Here is a 23,498-nt window from a genome sequence, read left to right as displayed (position 1 = left end):
TCCCGATCATCTAGATCAGTCTTAGTAATCTGCTATTATTATTATTATTATTATTATTATTATTATTATTATTATTATTTGTGGTCTTCTGCTTGCTTAGCTATACTTGAGAAGCCCCTGGAGAAGAAATCAGGAAGAAACTTTGGTCCCCCAGGAACAAAGAGGCTTATTTATTTCATTGATGATATGAACATGCCAGAAGTCGACAAATATGGCACTGTGGCTCCTCATACCTTGATCCGACAGCACATGGACCATGGGCACTGGTATGAATGCAGCTTGCGTGAGAACAGTGACTATCATTTATATTTGAATGACACAACTGAGCCTGGCAGGTGTTAGAGGTACCCATAGAGAACCTCCATGTGTATAGACATTTTGGTGGTTTTCTCAGGGCCATTGAAATTTGAAAGAGTGTTTGGACCCCCATGAAAAGAAATTGGGGCACCCCAGCAAAGCTGGACCAGCTAAAACTCTTTATTTGGAAACAGTCAGTTCATGGCTCAAGTGCACATGCTGTTATTCAGAATTGTGCATACGCTGAACATGAAGTACAGTAGACCCTCCACATTCACTAGGGCTAGGGGCACAAAACCCCAGTGAAAGTAGAAAAAATGCAAATTAAAAAAAAACAGTATTTTTTAACCTGAGAAAACACCTCTCGGGGAATCTCTTAGTCTTCCAGGGCAACTCTATGGTCTACATCTACCAGAGGTTGACCATAGAATTGTGGTGGAGGGTGTACAAATGCGTAGAGAATTGTTCTCTCTAGAAATCGCTAGGTCCTCAGTGCAACTTTTGGCAGAAGTTGATAATAGAGTTGCACTGCAGGACCTAGAGATTCCTAGACAGAGCAGATTAATCAAATCCACAAAAGTCAAAGCTGCAAATGTGGAGGGCCGACTATATATACTTTTGTAAGAATTACATTAAAATATAATTATCTTATTAAGTAATTAATACAGAGGTTCTTTGGTGGTTAGAAACTATATTGGCTGATGATGCCATCATTTTTACATCATTCTTTTATTTGAAATTTTTACAATGAATAATTAAAACAATTGACAGATAATAATATACTGAGAAAGACAAAAATGTATGCTTCCTAGTCTGAGTATCTTTCTGGACTGCCAGGTCCTGCTCATGTGTAATAGTGCCCCACCCCCCTTCCTCCAAGGCAGCCTTGGTCTCTGTCAAGTTCTGTATTGGAAATTTATCCTTGAGATAAAGATTCTGAAATACCAAGCACAATGCGAAATACACCAATATATTTGCAGTAAAATGACATACTGTACATACCATTACAAATCTCCCTCAGCTTTGAACTAATTCCACTTCTTCAGCATCAGTCTGTCAGTCTGTGCAGTACATTCAGCAATACTCCTCCCCTAGTACACTGCATCCCACACAGGCAAATTTCTTTGGTGTATACTTCGCTTCCATGTGTGAGTTCTACCACATTGTTAGACATCCGCATTGTAAGGTGTCCACTTTTATGGACCTCTGCAGAACTGGCAATGCCAGAGAGAACTGACCAAGACCTAGTTTCACAACATGATATCAGACTCACCTTCCTGTTGCTTAAAACAAAGTACCAAGCAGAAAATTACAGCAAATTATGTAACTTCCTCGAGTTCAGGACTTTGTTGCTGGATATAGCATATGGAAGACACTGATTAATCATATGAAGGCTGTAACATCTTCACTATGATAAATATTCAGCATAATCAAAAAGAAATCCCATTATTTGTATTTTGCAAAGAATGTTTGAGGGAATAGAGCTGGCTATCAGTTCTACTGGATTATTTTAAGAATTTTAAGAATACTGTCAAAGGTAGGTCATAGATCAGTAGTTGATCTTAAATGCTAGCATGCTTTTCTCAAGTGACTGTCTATGTTGCCTTTTTACAAATCCATTACGTTAAGATTTCATATCAAATATCATTTTACTTCTCTTGATGTGAGAAGATCATAAAGTCACAATTCTTTGTTATCTATTTAAATGTATGTGCAAGATAGGAGGGTTTCTGAAGGTAAGTGGATACTAGGAGATAATTTCTACAGGCATTCTCTGTTCAACTATCTCTTTTTCTGTTTTTTAGGTATGATAGAACCAAGTTGACACTAAAAGATATCCACAACTGCCAATATGTTGCCTGTATGAATCCAACTTCTGGATCTTTTACTATTGACTCCAGACTCCAGGTACTTATCAGAGACCTGTTATAGAAATTTCAGTAAACTTGAATCAGAAGATTTGAATATGTCTGAGGCCACTAAGATGTGCTGTTTGCTTAAATAGCTGACTGTCATCACAAAATGATCCTTGTAAATACCGTCTGTTCTAGCGACACTTCTGCGTGTTTGCTGTGAGTTTCCCGGGACAAGATGCCCTTATGTCCATCTACAGCTCTATCCTAAGTCAGCACCTGGCCCATCGAAATGTCCCAATGGTGGTCCAGAAGATTCATTCACAGCTTGTTTCTGTAGCTCTGGGTAAGCACCATATAAAACAGCATGTACTTGGGCAAATGTTTCTGTCACTTTGTCATTTCTCTGTATTTGACCAATGTAAATAACCTGCAAGCTGATATAGTAATGTCCAGGGATAATGTTCAACAAGGAGTATTTCGGAAAATCTAAGCTCTTCCCAGTATTAAAATTATTATTATTATTATTATTATTATTATTATTATTATTGGAAAATGTAACTTTTACCTCACTTACCTGAGCCATTGTGTCTGGATTATAATGATTTGACACTCCCTGGCATCTAGTGTCCATGGTTGCCTCCACACTAGCTCCTGCGTCTGGACTCACTGTTATTTGTATATTTTAATGGAACATTCTGATGCACTCTTTCTGTAATTTCAGATGAGGATTTTATCATGCTGTAATTCTTCCCCATTCACTGAATTTTACAGGGTCTTCACACAATATTGTTCTCCATAATCCTCTATATCTTTTGCATTGCTTCTTCTATCATTTTCTTTAATGGATAAAATCATTTAAGGAGAAAAAGACAGGATACATGTATAATTCTTGTAATTGCTAGTGTGAAGATTCATCTCTCTGAAAACATTCCTTGTCAGCATATTGCATTCATTTTCTGTATTGGTTGCTAGTGTCTTTTCAAACCAAGTTGTGATTATCTTTTCCAGTAAAATGAAATTGCAGCATTGGTTTATTAAATGGAAATAGGCAGTGCTATTAAGGCTTGGGAGGGGCTATTGTGCCTTTTGTTAGACTTCTAATTTGCAGCTTCACTCTAATCAATTATTTCTTCTTGACTGTCTCAGAGATTAGTGATGAATAGTTTATTGCAGGCCTATGCAAACATTTGTCTGTATATAAGGGGTAAACTGTATGGGATTACATGGGTGCTCATAAAACCAACCCACAACATTCCCAGGAATGCTGCTGCCATTGAAATCTTTACACATTTAGCACAAATATCTGGAAAAGCTATTTGTCAAAATGCATTTTACAGAGCTCCCATGATAAGAAGCTGTATTGCATTTCCAGTCATGGAAATCATGTAAGTGCAGTCAAATGCAAGTGGTCACAAAGACATTGCTCAGGCTTTTTGCACAAAATGTGTGACGTTCTAAATGCTAGCCAGGTGTGTAGAAACACTGAAAGACAGTCCACTTATGCATCCATATTCACTGCATAGTTTAGCTTTACTCCTACAAGGTGACTGTCTATCTAGAGTTTCTTTCCTCCTTCAGTAACCTGTCTTAATCAGTAGTTCCTGGGGGGCAGGGGAAAATTAGATTACTGGTCTCCTTGCATTGTTTTATTTCCTTTCATTGTTAGAACAGGAAATAATGTTATTGGTTTATTGAAAACAAATGGAAATAGTAATTAAATTAATTAAATAATTGTACAGCCATTTATCCGTGCCCTTAAAAAGCTTTCTCTCAAAGCCTGTATCTGGGCCTTGCTCAAGAGAACTTCCTTTGCATTCTTATAAACAACGTAGCGGTGGCAAAATGTACAGAATTGGCTTTGAAAAATTTGTCTGCATGTGGAAAATGAAGGAGAGGGTTTCATGATATGTGCCACAATAAATGAATTTGTGACATGCTGATTCAGGTTGGCTTCACGCATTACCCTTCAAACAATCGTAATGCCTTTTTAAAATGAGTATGTGCTCTATTTCTCCATAACAGCTTTGCATCAGAAGATAACATCAACCTTTCTTCCTACTGCCATAAAATTTCATTATGTGTTCAATCTTCGAGACCTGTCTAATATCTTCCAGGTACAAAATCATTTCTTTATCAATATTTTAGCATTGTTTTGACCATAGCTGCTGCTTTACAGCACATGCCCTAAACAGAGCTTGGGAAAGTTGACTTTTTGAAATACAGTTTCCATAATCAATTAGCTAGCCTGATGGCTGGTCAAGCTAGCTGGAAGATTCTGAAAGCTGTAGCCCCACAAAAGTAACATTTCCAAGCTCCAGTCATGAGCGCATAGTCATCTAGGAAACAGAGCAAAGAAAGAAAAGAAAAAGCCCTCTCACTGTATCTTAAATGGTTCCCATTCGACAGGGGATGATAATGGATTTTGGCTTAGGGATTGAGAACCATTGGCACTCTCCATAGGTGTGGGGAAAGAGTGGAACTGTTACAGCATGGTTAATTCGTGGTTTTAAGTCCCACAAGCTACTTCCTCAGCATCCTATGGTAGGCCAATGTTAGTATTGTGAGGAAAGAGCAAGGGCAGGGGGGAGACAGGATACAGAGATTTGTTGCCTCCATGCCACTTACTTTCCTCCTGCCGCTATATCACAGGCTATTACTTCAGCATCCTCTACAGAGCTTTTGGCAATTGTGTTCATACTGAGAGGTCCCTACCCTGCCTCTCCCTGCCTTCAGTTTCAAAAATAACTCCTACATTGTGGTGTCCATAGTCTCTCTCCTGTGATTCAGCATGCCTGTTTGTCCTACTGTCTTTATGAATTTATACAGTTTGACACCTCCTGAGGCTTTCTTGTTCTGGCAGAAGGAAACACAATCTGTTAACACCCATATAGCTACAATGTACACAAGGCCCCCTAGGGAACCAGTGGCTGTCCTAGAAAGAGATAACTGCCATCAGGTTTTCTTCTCTTTTTTAGATATCTTTTGTGTTTCTGTTCTTACACGTTGTTACAACTTGATTTTAATGCAAGGGATTAAAATATTCCTTTGATTCATGACACTTTTGTGGCCATAGCAAAAACCAATCCTCCAACAGTATTCCAGGAAAAGAGTTTGAAACCATTACAAACACATAACATGTAAACATTTTAGGTACTAAACTGGGAACTTCCCTTCAATATATAATGTACTTTTCTTCTAATAAAATCATGTGTGGTATCATCATGTTGTCCAGTTGCCACAATAAAGTGGTGTCCCAAGGCTGATATTGTCCTGTGCTCACTCCTCTCCTGCCTTTTGTCTGAGCTGTCCTGTCCTGTCTTCCTTCAGACTCTGCTGTTGGTTTCTTTTTCTCTTCATTTTCGACACCTCATTTTCCTTGTCTTTCCTTTCTAACTGCTCCCTCTGCTACCTTAAAACTGCCTGTCTCCAGATATTGTTGTCTCACTCATCCAGAATTCCAAAATAAAAAATATTCCAAAATCTAAAATTGTTTACATGGGTAGCTGAGAAGATGGCATACTTGCTTTCTGATGATTCAGTGTACACAAACTTGCTTTCATGCATAAAAATATCAAAAATATTGTATATAAAATTATCTTCAGGCTATGTGTATAAAGTATCTATTAAACATAAATGAATTTTATGTTTAAATATAAATGAATTTTATGTTCAGATATCTCATTATGAATATGCAAATACTGCAAAATCTGGAAAAAAATCAAAATCCAAAATACTGCAAATCCCAAGCATTTAGTACAAGGGAGACTCAACCTGCACTGCCCTTATCAACACTGCAGTCTCACCAAGAGCCATTCATGTTCTTCCTACCCTTCTTCTCCCTGTATTTACATTTCTTTAGGCGAGCAAATCATTTTCAACAACCATCCTAACAACTTAGTCAGGAAAAGATCGTGAATCATTCAGCCTTATCAGTGTTGGATACTAAGTCCCAGTAGAAATAACACTGTACAAAAGTTTTAGGGAGGGAAGGAGTGTGACACTTTTCCATTAAATCTTACAGTAATTTACCATTTTATTTGCTGCTCTTGGTCAACCCTTAATTCAGTACAATGAATCCTACCCTGGCTGTTGGGATTCTGAGTTACTTTATGACCACATACATAACAGAAGGTCAGCTTCTGATTCTGCTAGTGACAACAAAGACAGAATTATAGCACTCTTCAAAAAACATTAGCAAACCACTTCTCTGGAATGTTGATTGTATTGTTTCTCCCCTCCTCTTGAGCAGATGGCAAAAGAGCAGAGGTTGAAAAAGTTACTTTCTGGACTACAGGCACAAGAATTCTCCCACCACCATTGCCACTGAACTGGGGAATTCAGGGACTCGCTGTCCAACAAATTAATGTTCTCAAGCTTCACAAAAGCATCATAAGGACAATTCTAATTCATTGATAGGTGTGAAGACATCACATCAGCTGCCCACATGGAGCACTTACGGTTTCTGTGTGGAGCCCTACCATGCAGGAGCATTTTTCAGTGAAACACACGGACTATAACATTTTAACTCCCTCCAAGGGACCAGAAAATACAGGCTGGAATCTTGTTTGAAGAAAGCATGGAAATAGACAAGGAACAGACTGATAAGTTGCAATTATGATGCATCTATATTCATCCCATTAATGGTTGTGGTGGAAAAGTTCCCCTCACCATGCCTGCATGCACATGTGCACAGACACTCCCCTCCTGCCCACCACTTTACTCCAAGGATCGCCTCATCAGTTATCTCATCAGTAGCCCTATACTCACTCACCTAACTCTGATATCAGAAAACAAACTAACTTTGATTATTAATCAACCACATTTCCACATCTCACATCTTCAAGATCTGTGAAAATGACTGGAGAGTCCAGGAGCAGCAGCAGGAGTGCTAGAATCTGCCCCCTCTCATAGTTAGCTCATTTGAATTCCCAGATGTCTTCTTTATCTTAACTTGAGGGCTGACCTCTGAAGTGATTGTGAAGGCAGAATACATACACCTTTCTCCTGGCACTACTCTAGTTTTTTTGGGTCTTCTTTGGCACAGTCCAACATATCACAAGAAGAACCTGTGATAGTTTGGCTCTCCAACTGTTGTTGGACTCCCAACTCCCATAATCCCTCACCCCAGGCTCTGCTAGGCAGGGCTGATGAAAGTTGCAGTCTGACAGCATATAGAGGAGCCCATTTCTTGAAAGTATTGTTGCCACACTTGCTTGTTTTTGGACGAGGCAACCAGTACTGAGACTTCTCTCTTTGGCAGGGACTGCTGTTCTCCACGCACGAGTGCCTCAAAATACCTTCAGACTTGGTTCGACTGTGGCTGCATGAAGCTGAGAGGGTTTATTGTGACAAACTGGTGGAGGAAAAAGATCAAGAGAGCTTTGGCCGTGTCATGATGGCTACTTGCAAGAAATACTTTGAGGTGAAGTAGTCCTTTCTACTTTTCTTTCCTTCTTCAGATTGTAGTCTAAAAATCACAGTCAAAAGCATTGTTGATTAACCTTGTATAAGAACTGAAGCTTCATTTAATGGAAAGCCAGACACATTTGTAGCATTGTATGTCTAGTGGATCAAAGACCCCCAGCTCCCATCTGCTTGCCCATTTCTCTTCAAGTTCTCTTGTTCCAAACTGATCATCCAAAGTGGCAGCTAGAGCACAATGGTCATTTTGAACAAGGCACTAAGGAATAATAATTACCGTGCAGATAGAGGGGAAAAATACAAAGAGCAAAGAAGGTGGTGGTTGTTTTTAACTGATGATACTTATATTTGTATTTTCTGCAGGATATGCCTGACAGTATTGTCTTTGCAAAGCCCAATATTTTTTGTCACTTTGCTCAGGGGATTGGAGATCCCAAATATCTGCCTGTTTCTAACATTCAGTCTCTGAATAAGCTACTTGTGGAAGCTCTGGACAGCTACAATGAGGTCAATGCTGTGATGAGTTTGGTGAGTGAAACTGGAGCTGAGTCAGAGTGAAGATTCTGCTGATCCTTTGTGAGGCTGCCATCCCCAATATGGTGCTCTCCAGATGTTTTAGAGTTAGGGTTGCCAGGTTTTCTTGACATGTCGTGTTGATAAATTTCTATCTTTATGAAAAGCCATAGTTGTTTTTTGGGGGGGGCATGTATCAACAGTCCAGAATCCATTTTAATTCTATATTTATCTCTATTGGCAGTGAGGTTCAGACACATTCACTTACTCCTGCAAGTTGGTGTTATATTTTCTCAAAAGCCCACACTTCCAAACACTGGATTTTTAGCATCCCATTCAGTCTGTATAAAAGGATACTCTCAAATAAGGGATCATTCTTACAGTAAGGGGCATTTGCCAGCCCTGTAAGGGATAACATTTCAACCCTTCAAATAATGGACATTCCTTAAAAGGCACACCTGGAAACTCTAGTTGGACTACAGTTTCTATCATTATTTATTATTATTATTATTATTATTATTATTATTATTATTATTAACCTTTATTTATAAAGCGCTGTAAATTTACACAGCGCTGTACATACAATCTTTTAGTCAGACGGTTCCCTGCCCTCAGGCTTACAATCTAAGAAGACATGACACAAAAGGAGAAGGGAGTGGTGGTGGGGAATGGGATCAGGTCCAGCAGTTCTTCTCTACCTCCGAGGCCTGGACCAAGGCAGATGGACTGGAGGAAGGGCTTGGCTTCTTAATGGATGGTTAAAAGGAGGCTTCCTGGGTCAGAGAGGGGCTTGCCTCTGGGAACGCTTCTCTAAACAATAATAATATCATGTCTGTCTATGATGGCCAGTTGGCTGTCTTGGCTATGGATGTTGTAATTTCTTGTCCCAAACATCTGGAAGATGTATGTATGTTGAGCTCATGATAGGTAGATTTTGCAATAGGCTTAAATTAATTAATGTTAAACACATGCATATAATAATGGTGCTTCTCTGTAAACCAGCACTCACTTAACTTTTTGAACTTCCTAGTATACATTCCCCCCCCCCCATTTCCATAGCAAGAATATCTCCTTGCAAGCTTATGGCATGTTTTAATAACTGGAATGGAAATATCATTTTGAGCTTTTGAAAACTGACCAGAGTGGTACAAGTGTGAGAATGTGGAAAGAGGGAAGATGCAGTGTCTGAGCTGAAACAGTGAGTGGACAGACATATAATTAAATTATAAACGTAGAAAAGAAATGATGGAGGGTGGGGCAATGATCAGGATAAAAGGATATTGCCAAATACTTGTCTTTCAACAACTTTAGTACTTTTAAACAGAGGCTGGATGGCCATCTGTTGCGGGTGCTTTGATTGTGTGTCCCTGCATGGCAGGGGGTTGGACTGGATGGCCCTTGTCTCTTCCAACTCTATGAATGTGTTTGTGTGAATGTAGGCAGTACTGCTGCACTCTTAATATAAAAACTTAAGCACAAATCAAGTTAGGACACAGGACTAAATACAGACTACACTAGTTAGTCAGTGCTAATAGAATTCTGAGCATGGTAAAATTGACAGATAAAGAGCAATAATGTTAGATATCATGTCTATACTGTATTTGGTGTGGTTTGTGCCTTTGCTACTCCTTCCTTGCCTCTTGCAGGTTCTGTTTGAGGATGCTGTAGCTCATGTGTGCCGAATCAATCGCATTTTGGAGGCTCCTAGAGGGAATGCCCTGCTGGTGGGGGTAGGAGGTAGTGGGAAACAGAGCCTATCTCGACTGGCAGCCTACATCAGCTCCCTGGATGTGTTTCAGATCACACTGAAGAAAGGCTATGGAATTCCAGATCTGAAGGTGAGGAGGAAAATGGGTTTTTTCCCCCCAAGTATGCTGCAGTAGAAGGCAACATAATAACTGACACTAATACATCCTACACACCCATCTTACATCTTAACCGCCAAACATAACCTTTTCAGGCACTGTGTTATCTTTGCATGATAGGACTATATGCACTGGGTATACTCCTAAAAGTGGTAATGGAGAGAACTTTCAACCCAAGAAAGACTAGAAGCTATAGGAGTGAAACAGTACTGTGCAGTGTGAGGTAACCAAATATCAATATGTTGGATCAAAATGTTGTGTGTGTGTTTTGTGGTACAATGAAAACTTTGAGAATAGAAGGTAGCCTTTCCCTTATTTGTTGTTGTTGTTGAAGATACAAAGTGAGGAACTTTTCTCACAAATTTGCCTGTGCGTATTTTTCACATAAAAACTAAAATAGTAGTATTAATTACTGTGATCAGAATTCAAAACTCTTTCTTATATCTTATGAGGAAACTGATTCAGTGTTACTTTAGTGCATTTTGTTGCTGTTGTTATGTGCCTTCAAGTCGTTTCTGACTTATGGAGACCCAAGGCGAATCTGTCACAAAGTTTTCAAAGCAAATTTCTTCAGAGACATCCTCTGAGGCTAGGAGAGTACTTGTCCAAGGTCACCCAGTGGGTTTACATGGCTCAGTCAGGAATTGATCCCTGGTCTCCAGAATTACAGTCCAATACTCAAAACACTACACCATGCTGTCTCTCAGCTTTAGTGCATTCTGAGATGTAAATCTTCGGTCCAAAACACACAGCAGAAATAATTCAGTTTGAGATTGTTTTGACTGCCCTGGCTCAATGCTAGGGAATTCTGGGAACAGTAGTTTTGTGAGACATTTAACCTTCTCTGTCAGGGGGCTCTGGTGCCACAATAAAGTACAATTCTCAGGATTCCCTAGCACTGAACCATGGCAGTTAAAGCATTCTTGAACTGGATTATTTCTGCAGTGTGTTTTGGAACTTTATTTACTTAATACTTGCATGCAAAAAACAATATTATTTTTTTAAGTTTTCAGACTACTGAGATGGGTACAAGAGTTATTGTGCATTTTTACATGAAGTTTCACATTTCAAGACTCTTGTTTGAAAAATTCATTTGCACAGAAAACACATAAAAAAATTATTCAAAAATGCAAAAAAGGTGAGTGGGGCGGAGTGAGGCAGAGTCCTGGCAGCTAACAGTTTTCTTAATGGGGTGTCTTGTTGGGCCAGTCTGAAAGAAAATTTATGAATATTCTTCACATCTCTGTTCTGAAGATGCTGTCAGCATTTCCCCAGGTGTCTCAATATGCTGTACATAACATCTCCCAGTTAGCACACTGAAAGAGACTGCCTCTCACTGCCATTTGCTTTTTCAAGGCATTTCTCATGTCAGCTGAGTCAGTGACTCCTCTGTGGCAAGGTTTCTCTGTGTTTTTTCACATAGCCAAAATAAGAAACAGTTCCTTAGGAAATCCATTTGATGTGTTAAGGGTGTTACACACACATCTACTGTCTGCCAGCCCTCTTGCCCCACATGGTCAAGCAGTGCTATGTGCTTGAAGAAGAGATAAAGCTGCCAGGCATGGCTTTACTAACACAAAACACCTGTGCATCTGAATACAGTTTTATGAGCCTAGCATTGTGACAGCTGCTATGCTTCTCCAAACTTGCTTGATCCTATGACACTGAGCAATATAGTTCTGACCCTGAGCAACAGACAGAGGGAGCATCCTAGAGAAATACCAGTCATTCTGCCAATCTTTTTAGGAAGTGCAAGAGTGGCATCTAGTGATCAGCAAGAAAAACAACAGTTTTTGTTTCTTCAAATGCAATGACTACCTATCCATGATGTTAAATATGTTGGTCTAAATCCAGTTCTCCATCCCAACTAAAGTAGACCAATTTTGTTGCCTGTTTTATTGAACCATTTCCTATATTGCTATGTATTTTATATGTATTATCCTATTATTTCTTAGGTAGTGCTACAGCACTATTATTATTATTATTATTATTATTATTATTATTATTATTATTATTGAAGCTATGGAACATACTTCAGTGCTAATTTATGAAGTTCCCCCTGATTCCATGTGTCTACCTTTGTTGGGATTAACAACTGAATTTAGGCCATAGTATACAGATGAGCCTCTCTTTCTTTCTCACTCCAAAATACATACATGAAGAGCTGATGCAAACTTGGAGCACTGCTTATGGGTACCCAAAATCTTGTCACTACAGCCATTGTTTCCCATAATTTGCACTTCCCCTGGAAGAGAAATAGAAAGAAATTTGTTCCAATTGAGGTGTTTTTTTAAAGCCCTCGCATAAGGAAGAAAAGCATTTAATGGGGGAAATAAGGGATAGAGATGAAAGGTTTTCTTATTTGCATGCACTGTTCCTGAACTGGAGCATGGCTCTGCATAAATACTTTGGAGTAGGAAACAAGTGAGGCTAAGTGTGGTAGATATTTATTGTAGTTTAGCCCAGCAATGACTATGAAGAAGAAAAATTTGGAATTCAGCAATGTGATGCTTGTGTTTGCAGTGACTTTGCTTCTCTAATTTATAAATAGAGCTACAACTTTGAAAATGTAATGCAGTCTTCCTGAATATAAGCTTTTAGTCCATCTTTCAGAATGGAAAGGTTCTCTCTCTCTGTTGTAGCAGATTCAGTAATTTTACCAAAACCCAAACCATCCATTGCAGTAAAAAAAAAAAAAGCTGGTCTCCCATAATTGTCTAAACATGAGAAACTGACAAGATTCTGTTCTGTGATTCAGGCTGACCTGGCTTCTCAGTACATCAAGTCAGCTGTGAAGAACACTCCCACCGTGTTTCTCATGACAGACTCGCAGGTTGCTGAAGAGCAGTTCTTGGTACTGATTAATGACCTCTTGGCCTCTGGGGAGGTCCCTGGGCTATTCCAGGATGATGAAGTGGAAAATATTATTGGTTCCATGCGGCCTCAGGTAAAATCCCTTGGCATTCAAGATACAAGGGAAAATTGCTGGAAATTCTTCATTGACAAAGTCCGAAGGCAGCTAAAGGTAGTGTATGCTTGCACGTTGCATTTACTCCCAGTATCTTTGTATCTACCACAAAAAATGTACTGGCTTTGTGTGTTGTGACTCTGGGTCTAGCCATTTCATGCAGCAAGGTGAAACCAATTTGCTTCAGGTACCATAGTGGGTTATCGGAATCCCAGATCTCAGGTGCTTTCTCTGAACCATAGGATGGGGAAAAGATTCACAGGACAAAAGCACTGTCCTGACCCCCCCCCCTCTAATATGCTGTGGTTCCCACTGCAGTCTACTTTGGAGAAGCTACCATAAATGCTTCAGAAATCACCGCTCCTCTCCCCTTTGCCTTGGTTGTTAGAGTTTGTGGGTTGTTTTTCTTTTCTTTTAATAGTATGCTCTCAGCAACAATGGTTGATGTTTAATGGATATGACCAGGCCACAACCCCTGTCACCTCAACAGGGACTACTTCTGGGACTCAGCTTTGGACTATGAAATCTCAGGGCCTGTGATGCTCCTAACTTGTCACTCCTAGCATTTTGGGGTGAGAAAATGAACACCCCAAATAAACTGGGACTTGAACGTAGATGGGAAAATATTTGAAAATGTTTGAAAAATGATTGAAAAGGATGTTTATAAAAAGAAAGAAAGAAAGAAAAAAGAAAAGGATGTTTATTGGGTGTCAGGAACAACTAGAAACCTGAATTGACGAGAATCTTTGCAGCTCATGACTTATTCTTCTAAAAATTCACAGTCTTTTAAAATAGAAAACATCATTTTTTGTACAAAAAACTTTTCTACAAAAATCTTATTTTCCATGTGGAAAATACTCTTTCCTGTGTAGAAAATGTTGTTTTATGTGCAAAAATACCACACATGAATTGTGCACAGAATAGTGTGGATGGTCTTTGAAAACTGCACTATTTTGGAAAACTTTTTCAAGTTAGGTGAAAACTCCTAAAGTACTCATTGCTTTTTTCAAGAATCCCTAAGTATGAATGCAGAATATTGGCCCTACCTAGTAATAGAAGGGAAGGAATATGTCCTTTGCTTTAGACAGAAAATTTCTTAGGCCAGCACTGTCTTGTTACTACACTGGTAAACATTTCAGGAAGACCAGGATCCAAAATGCTCTAAATCAGAAGGTGGTTGAACAAAGTTTCAGGATGCAGTTTTGAAATATGATGATCTAAAAAGAACCAAGAATGTCTGAGGAAAGACTGTTGCTGATAATAATGAATACTCTGGTATTAGAAGGTTCCTACCGCCCTGATCATTGGAAGGGCGGTATACAAATAAAAATTTTATTTATTTATTTATTTATTATTTCAGCTATAAATAAATGAAGCACTCACCATGATGGGTATATATACATTCCTGCTGTATTGGTGGAGCTTATCTGCCTTCTACTAATTTAGGACATTTAGGGATTTGCAAAAGATTCTGAAGTAATTGAAGAATATCCCATGGAAGCATGATAATAGGCTTCTGTGGTTGAACCTTCAAAATGAAAGATAAAAATTTGCATAGATTTATTTTCTTCTATTGTTGAAAAAGGTAATAGCCTCCCAGTATGAACTTATCTGTGCTCCCAATTGTTTAGCTTTCAGTTAACAGATGTAAAAGTGGTTTATAAAAGGAATTACTTTGGATTTAGAAAAAGTCTGAAGTGTATTTGGGACCAAACTCATAGGGGAAAATACCATACAGCCAAGTATCCTGTTGGAAAGTCTTGCTGCTGCTTTAGGCTTTTGCTGAAACAGCTGAAAGGACATTCTCCTCCTCTGTGCTCACTTTGACATTACTTTAACTGCCATGGATTAATCTTATGGGATTCTTAGTTTTATAGTTTATTGTCGCACCAGAGCTCTCTGACAGAGAAGGCTAAATGTCTCATAAAACTACAACTCCCATTGAGCAGTGGCATCACTGGGGATTCAGGGGGTGCAGACCTTACCAGGTGACATCCTAAGGGAGGGTGACACCACTGTTCCTTAAACACCTACCTTTTGGCAGAAGCAGGATGTGGCATTCACCTGCTTCCCTTTAAAATGCTTTAAGAGATGGTGGGAGTGGGGTGAAGCTGAGTGGGAGGAGAAAGGAGAGGCTCCAGAATTTTTTAAAAATAAAATTTCAAATTTCAAAATGTTTAAACTTTATTTTTTAAAATATATATATATTTTAAATTTTCTTTTAAAACATTTTAACCAAATCTTCATGATGTATATGTAAATACATTTAGATTGAGAGTATGATATTTAATTTGAAGGTATAATTTTAATTTTGCTAGTTGTTTATGTCACAACCAATAGCATTACATTCCCTGCACTGGCTGCCTATTAGTTTCCAGGCAAAGTACAAGGTGTTGGTGATTACTTTTAAAGCCCTACATGGCTTGGGCCCAGAGTACTTGAGGGAACGCCTTCTTCCCTATTGTCCGCCCCGCACATTAAGGTCCTCTGGAAGAAATCTACTACAGCCAAAAAAATCTAGGTCAACATCAGTTTCCCAGAGGACCTTCTCTGCTACTGCTCCTAAACTATGGAATGACCTGCCGGAGGAGATCCGTCACATTTCCACTCTGGCAGCTTTTAAGAAAGCACTCAAGACGGATCTCTTCCAACAGGCCTTTCCAACTTAGTTACCCTCCCCAGATATAGAGATATTGGCAGGTTACAAACCGCCATAAAATACGTATTGACTACGTATTAGGGTTAGGAAGGCGTGGTGCTTCTGCACCCCCTAACCCTAGTACGTAGTCAATACGTATAATATGGCGGCAGCCGTTCCACACGACCGCCGCCATATTGACGTAGTGCATGCTGTGCGTCCGCACGTCGCACGGCGCTTATGATGTTGCGAGTGCGCCATTGGCGCCTCGAGGCGTCATAACCACGCTGCAGGTTATGAAGGAGTCGCGTGGTTTGGCTCCTGCGGCTCCCTCGCGAAGCAAACGGCAGCGCCAGCAGACTGCCGCAAAGCAGCGGTCTGTAACGCTCCATTGTCCCCTCATTTGTCTATTCTTCCCCACCTATGTTTCTGCCTTTTTAAAAATGCTTTTAATGTTTTTAATGTTTTTTATACTATTATTGTTTAATTCTGTTTTAGTACTGGGTATGGGGGGGGGGGCAGTAGGTCTAGGGTTTGATTTTTAACTCTATTGTAACTGATATATTTTATTGTTGTAACCCACCCGGATTCTTCGTGATTGGGCAGTGGTATGTAGGAATTATGATTTGCAAGTAACATTAGTGCAAGAAAACATTGATAAGGATTCTGTATGGTGTGAAATGGGAGGAGGTCAGTGGGGGCATGACACCATGAGTTGCCACACCCAGTGACACCAACCCTAGTGCCACCAATGGCATTGAGCTTTGGCAGTTAAAATGGTGTCAACCTGGATTATTTCTACAGTGTGGATGCAGCCTATGAGTCTTCCAGTCTGGGTGGATACACTGCAGATTTACTAGAATTATTACTTATTTCTGCAGGCTCCATTCAGCCACCTAAAGCTGTTTTGGAGGGACAGTTGTCCTTCCACTGAAAATAATAGAAAAATGCTGCTCAATGCCTCCTGGGGCAAAAGGGAAATTTTGTCCCTGGGGCATTGAGGGACATTTTTTTAAAAATACAGGATGGGGGGGAGCAAAGGGCAGCCCTCCAAGGTCTCATAGTGAGTTAGTGCAGCTTTCCTATCCCCAATAATTGCCCATCCCATCTTATACCCTGCTGTACATCAGATTCTTAAGGTTCAGTTATTCACCATTTGTAGACAGAGAAACACTGAAAAGCATTGATAGTCGTTTGGTAATTTTGCCTGCTGCTTTTCCCTCAGTGACTAAACTGTATCTTCAAATGCTCAACCAAAATTCTAAGTTACCACTATGATAGAAATTTGGAGAATGAAAGAAAATTTCATGCGGAGGACAGAATTTTTATTTAGAGTTGCAATGCCATCATTTTGCACTCCTTGGCCCAATAGTTGCTGGAGACAACTCAGACCGAAATCCCCAGATGTAGAAGTCAGGAAACCTGCCACAAAACATTACTTTTGTACATCTGTCAAGCAAAACAATTGCTGAATGTTGTATCTCCTTACTCCTGTGGGCTCCAGGTGATCCTATGCTTCTCTCCTGTGGGGTCCACCCTCCGAGTGAGAGCAAGAAAGTTCCCTGCTGTGGTGAACTGCACAGCAATTGACTGGTTTCATGAATGGCCAGATGAAGCACTGGTGTCTGTCAGTGCAAGGTTCTTAGAGGAGACAGAAGGAATAGAGGTGAGCCTACACTTATAATAACATATTTTCTAACAATGTTAACTCAGTGAGCATTGTGTCTCCCAGGCTAAACTAGTACTGAGTAGAACAAACTCTGTAATAGTCCATTACTGGTCTATTACTGGTTTTATGTGTGGCTAAGGTACTCTTATTCTTTGCCAGACTTCAGAGCTAAACCAATGGCATTTTTCTATCTCACTAAAATCAAAACCTTTGCACAAACTTTAATTATGAAGAAATAGATTGACCAGTAGCTAGATAGCTTTTTTAAAAAACAATAACTAGTTATCTCACTGCCATTAACATATCAGTAACATATATTTGTTGAAAGGGACAATTGCTCTGACTCTTGAGCTTTTGCCCCAGTTCAAATGATTATGTAAACCAAGCATGAAGAACTTTTGGCCTTCCAGATTTCTGGATAACTCCTGCCAAATTCCTTACCATTAGTCACGTTTGCTAGGGCTTCTAGGATCTGTAGGCCTTGAACATGATCTAAATTTACAGTACATAGAATCTACAATACATTAAAAAATCAATTACACAGATGAAAACATACTAAAACATTGTCATTGTATCACCCTTTTGTATTACAATACCAGTTTAACACAATGCATGGAACAGAGGGGGATTCTGCTAAAAGCCCAGCTTTCTAGATCTTTGCCCAAAGCTTTCACTTCTTGGAAAGGACTTGCTTTCTGCCATGTTTGTTTATTTTGTTTTGAACATGTACAGCAGATAAAAAGCAGTGGTGCAAGTCAAACACCACTGAGTCCCATTACATTTGTAGAGCTACAGTATATTAACATCAGTGTCCCCCTGAGACTAGTTAATGCTAATATTCACCAACAAAAACCTTTATATCTTTGTTTTCCTTCAGTACACATGCTTTCCTCTTCTAAACACATTAAACTTTCATAGGCTCTGTATTATACAGCAATGCTCATGTTGCATATTTAAACAAAGGAAACTGGAGTGTGCAAAACCTCTGGTCTTTAGAGTAGCATTCATTTAGCAACAACATACCAACTTCTCCACAGTGGAATCAAGTGTTAAATGGCAATGTGGATTCCTTAATTTTAATATAGCATGTCTCAGTAATTGTAGTTATCAAGCTAGTATGCTTGCTGGAACTAGGTTGGAGGATGGACAAAATACTTCTCATATAGGCTTTTTACTATCTTTGTTCAATTCACTTGTTTTATAAAATATAGGCTGATTCAAATGTAGCTTGGTTTGAACACAGTTTATTCTTTCTTCAATGCTGAAGTGACAAAAATAATAAAACTTAGTTTTTATCATGTATTAGTAAGTTTCATTTGCAATTTATTTTTATGGTATTCACTGCCTGTCTGATTACCAGCCTCTGTTTTTTAAAGAGGCCAACTGATATCTCATGGTTCTTTTTACAGCCTGATGTTAAGACTTCCATCAGCCTCTTTATGTCACATGTCCACAAAACTGTTAATGAAATGTCCAAGGTCTACTTGTCGACTGAGAGGCGCTATAATTATACCACTCCAAAGACCTTCCTGGAACAGATCAAACTTTATCAGAACCTGCTTGCTAAAAAAAGAAAGGAGCTGATTGCCAAAATTGAGAGGCTGGAGAATGGTTTGATGAAACTCCAGAGTACAGCCTCCCAGGTATGTCTGTGAATGAATTAACATTTTGTTTTGTTTTGTTTTGTTTTGCAGTGACAATGACAAGATCACTCCTTGGGTCCATTACTCCATGTCTGTAGAGAATTGCCATGTGTCTAGTTACTATGAATCTAGCACATACACTGGATGCCGTATAGTCACTGAGAAATAATGAAGAATGCAAATGTGGTATTTTGTGTAACATCAACATGCTTGTGATAATGGGCTTTCCCATCATCTGGGCAACACAGCTGATGGCTATTGTCTCCCTGCAGGGGACTGATGATGTGATGGTGCTAAACTGTATGTATTGGGGTCAGTATAGAAGATGAGAAAAGACAATAGTCCAGTGGAGATGGCAGAAACATGGATCCTTGAGATTATTCCCAGGAAAAGTTATAAAAAGCACCAAGTGACCACAAGGCAAGAGAGTTGAACGGAGAGAAAAACAAACAAAGACAAAGGGGCTGGGTGTCTGCCATACCTATGGATGCTTGGTTGAGGCTGGATCATGCAATCCATAATCACAGCTTGTCCCAGAAACATCCAAAATCCAAGGACAAAAGATGTAGCTAGATGTGTTGGGGCTTATGTTTATTTTTGTCACCTTGGCTGAATGTGACCTAGACTATTCTGTAACTTTGTAACTTCTTCTACATATGCCTGAAGGGAGGAGTGTCCTTCATGCAAAAGACAACCTTTTGCAATGTAGATTACTGTTTAGCATAAAGCTTCCTTTACAGACTTCCACTCTTTCACACTCTTTCATGTGCCTGCTCCCATAAGGGTGAGGGAAAGAAAATCTCTGCAGAGTCAAAGGTGGAAAGTGCAAGTTGAACACAAAGTAACTTCTCACTGAGTTTCTAGGTCACATGGGCTAAAATCAGTGGGTGCTGACAGCTCATCCAGATGCCCTTAAGGAGTACCGTTCTACTCACCAGAAGCAGGAAGGGACCCATGAGTGCATGAAAGTGCTAATGTGAGAGAAAGGCCACCCTCTGTGAGTTGTTGTCCGCCATCTCTGAGATGATCTGAAAGATACTCCGTCCCGTAAGAAATTCAATTATTTACACATGCCTAAGGTTTTTTTTCCAGATGAGCGACCAGTGCATACTCCAAACACATTTAATTCATTGACTAAGTTCCCCGCAAGTATATAACAGCTCAAATTATACGCTACATGGAACTGCATGACTCCCCACCACCTGTGGTGCTTTTTTCAAGCAGCTTGTGCAGCCTGAATACTGTGCATGCATGCATGCACCTTCAAATCATCTGTTGACTTTGGTGACCCCATGAATTTCATAAGGTTTTTGAACATTATACTACCAGAAAACAGAATGGAAAAGGATTGCTTAATATTTTTCCTCATACTTATTTTCTTGCTCAGAGTCAACTTACCCCTTCCTCAAGCTGTTTTTTCATTTACTGGAGCAGAGTGAACATGGGGAAGGTTCCTGTGTCTAATTTCAAGATGAAAAAATAACTCACAAAGAAAAGTTTAAACCTTCATTCTGTTTCTTCCTCTCACCACACATTCCTGCTCACATGTTGCCCAGGTTGATTTTGACTTTTAAAATGATGGAAGTGGGCACTTTAAGAGTGTCTGGGCTCTAGGGGTACTTTTATTTCATTAAAAGCTGCTATGTGTTAATCTGATTAGAGCTGGAGTTGTTAGACCAAAGGAGGAAATATACATCTTTCCCCTTTGTCCCCCTTTTCTGCTCCCATTCATTCCATTTCTTAGGCCCATGAAAGATCACTGAAACAGAGAAATGTGTCACCAGGAGAAGGGAAGCAGAATAGCTCATGAAATTCACACACACACACTTTATTTCAGCTCAATCTTTTCTTTTGGATGTACTTGATAGGTTGATGATCTGAAAGCTAAACTTGCTGTTCAAGAGCTGGAGCTCAAACATAAGAATGAAGATGCTGACAAACTGATCCAAGTGGTGGGGGTTGAAACAGAGAAAGTGAGCAGGGAGAAAGCAATTGCTGATGAGGAGGAACTGAAAGTCCAGGTCATTAACATAGTAAGTAAAACTATCCTTATTTTATCCAGTTCTCAGTGGAAAGCAGAATTCTCCTAGTAAAGTACAAAGCTACAATACTAGTTGGTCTGTTTTGATAGCGTATGCTTGAATTGGTTAAAGATCCTGGTGAAGGAGCAAAGACACCAATGGCTTAGAAAAACAAAATAAACACTCTGTTATAGAAACTGTATTCTAAGGACTTTATCACATGGGGGAAATTGGGGATTTAAACAGTGATTATCCCATGAAAATCATGTGATCACAATTGAGATTTTCACATGATATCACAGTTAAAGTGCTATTATCCTGGGAATAAGCAGGCAATAAAAAGCAACAAATCATTCACTGGGAAATTATTGTCTGGTTATTCCCGGGATAATGACTGTTTAATCGTTATGTGTATGAAAATCTTAATCACGGTCGCATAATTTTCAGGGGATAGTCACTGTTTAAACCCTCAATTTCCCCTCGATTTTCCCTGTGTGATAAGGTTATAAGATACAAAAGTTACTCAGGGTGCTAATATAAACTAGTTCCAATCTAGAGAGGAGCTGGGAGAGGATCCATTTACATCACAGGGGGTCAGGATAAGTAGACAAGCAGGGAGGACACTTTTCAGTCACTCGTTATTACTGTTGCCCTCTCTGAAGCATTCTTGACTCTTCAGTGCTAGGTGTTGTTGCATTTCTAACATGTTCCTCATAAACTAGTCATGCAGCAGAGACTGGCCCTTTAATGAGTTGTTGCAAGTCTCCAGTTCCATCACCTAGCCTTTCTCATTATGAACTATGACAGTGTAAGAAGAGAGATGGTTAGTAACAAGAAGGAAAGGTACTGTGTTACAAACATTGATGACTGGAACTGTTGACATATTTCGCCACAGTGGATTCTTTTCACATTAAAAATATTGCAGCTATGATATTATTCATGGGCTTGAGTCCTGTTGGAACACTACATTTGCATAACTATGGTTATACAAGCAGTTGTGCCACCTCACTGTCTTTCACTGTCTTTCAGAGGCTGTGTAAATGTGGGTGCCTGTGTAGCCATGGGCTTGTCTCACAGTTTTAGCTGAGATGGAGGTTAATCAGCCCCTGTACAGCAGGTGCACTCAAGGCTGTGACATCTGTTGTGCTATGTTGATGTATATTTACATCAACATGCAACAAAGCACTTAAAACTGCAGTGTGTCACATGCCTATCCTGGCATGTCACAAGCCTGGCTGTATTAAGGTAGAGAGATGGTTTTTGTTTCTTCAGACCCATGATTTTCTCCATTGTGTTTGTGGAATGGCTGCCCTTTTCTTCTGGACAATTTACCTTAATCCATCAAGCTTTCCTAAGAACACATTTTCTACCTTCTGCTGAAGGTTTATAGTGGCAGGCTTCTGAGACTGTGCAACTGAGCCATGTTCCCAAGTGATATGCTTGGTTTTTCACAAGCATACTCTCCTTTTCTCAGCATTAGTTGTGGAAATGTTCTCAACAATAAAAGCATGCCTGCCAACATTTCACAGATGAAAATGTTGTGGGCACATGCAACATTGGAATGTTGTCAAAATGGCAAACATTATTAATGAAGAAGAATGCACAAGATAGGAGAGGGTGCAGCAGTTTATTTCCCCCTGATCCTACTGAGAAGGGCAAGACTCCACTCCCACCTCTCCTTTTCCCCTATTGGGTTAATTGAATGCAAACTATTTTGCACTTTAATCTCAGTTCGCAACAATGGAAGTAAGCTGAAGGCAAAGGGGGGAAGTGGGGAAAAGAGAACCTGGTACACTTAGGCCCCATTCCCACTGGTTTATAAAGCGGATCAAGACATGGATTATGGGGGCATCGTTCCCATTTGAGCGCGCATTCGATCCTCATTGCACTGATTTCGTTCCCATTGGAATTCGGATCTGATCCCCATGTAATCGATTTTTTCTGGGAAAACCCTAATCAGTGGTGGATAATCTGGGTTAATTTGACTGTACTTTTTTGGAGGTTTTTCCTGCACCTTCCGAGTCTGATTTGGGGCAAATGAATGGGAACGAAAGGATGTCTGATTCGGGAACTTGGGGATGGGAGGAGCAGTGCTGAAGGGGCTGGCCTGGGGGTGTCACCCGCTTGTTCTCTTTCCTGCATTACCGGTGCCATTTTCTCTCGTTCGCATAGCCTTTCCCCCGGTGGAGTGGGAAGCAGGGTAAGGCGATCGCATGTGTAGACAAATTTATTTTTTTTAAATTAAGCTTTCAATCGCCTAGGCACTCTGTCGGGTGTCCAAACATAGCAAATTGCTACACTGACCTCCAAACGCAGTAAACACATTATGCCCCCCCTGCAAACTCCCCCCTGCTCCACATTCATAGACCGATGTGTGAAGAGACCCATTGAACACTATTTTTAACTATTTTTCTTTCTTTTTTTACATGCCTGCTCGATCGCCCCCCAAATAGCTCAGGGAGCAATGGGGGAGGCAAAGAGACTTGGGGGGATGGAGGCTTCTTTCCCCTTTCCCAGAAGGACTCTGGGAAGACATAGCAGAGCCTGGGAGGCAAAGGGACCTGGGGGAATAGAGGTTCCTTTCCCCTTTCCCAGAGAGACTCTGGG

The 23,498-nt window shown here is 39.9% G+C and overlaps 1 protein-coding gene across 1 annotated transcript in view; it reads left to right on the top strand.

Annotated features, from left to right (window-relative positions):
- DNAH17 (dynein axonemal heavy chain 17) overlaps nt 1–23,498 on the top strand; it is a 138,058-nt gene that overhangs the window by 79,386 nt on the left and 35,174 nt on the right. Inside the window, exons 48-58 of the mRNA XM_042452577.1 lie at nt 101–266; nt 2,103–2,205; nt 2,349–2,496; nt 4,176–4,267; nt 7,414–7,575; nt 7,938–8,102; nt 9,734–9,925; nt 12,711–12,977; nt 17,063–17,224; nt 18,637–18,870; nt 20,739–20,903. Coding sequence (XP_042308511.1) covers nt 101–266; nt 2,103–2,205; nt 2,349–2,496; nt 4,176–4,267; nt 7,414–7,575; nt 7,938–8,102; nt 9,734–9,925; nt 12,711–12,977; nt 17,063–17,224; nt 18,637–18,870; nt 20,739–20,903 — 1,856 coding nt within the window. The remainder of the gene's footprint in view (nt 1–100; nt 267–2,102; nt 2,206–2,348; nt 2,497–4,175; nt 4,268–7,413; nt 7,576–7,937; nt 8,103–9,733; nt 9,926–12,710; nt 12,978–17,062; nt 17,225–18,636; nt 18,871–20,738; nt 20,904–23,498) is intronic.

The sequence above is a fragment of the Sceloporus undulatus genome, chromosome 2 (assembly GCF_019175285.1).
Source record: "Sceloporus undulatus isolate JIND9_A2432 ecotype Alabama chromosome 2, SceUnd_v1.1, whole genome shotgun sequence".
Lineage (NCBI taxonomy): Eukaryota > Metazoa > Chordata > Lepidosauria > Squamata > Phrynosomatidae > Sceloporus > Sceloporus undulatus.
This window is presented reverse-complemented; position numbering and strand designations above follow the sequence as displayed.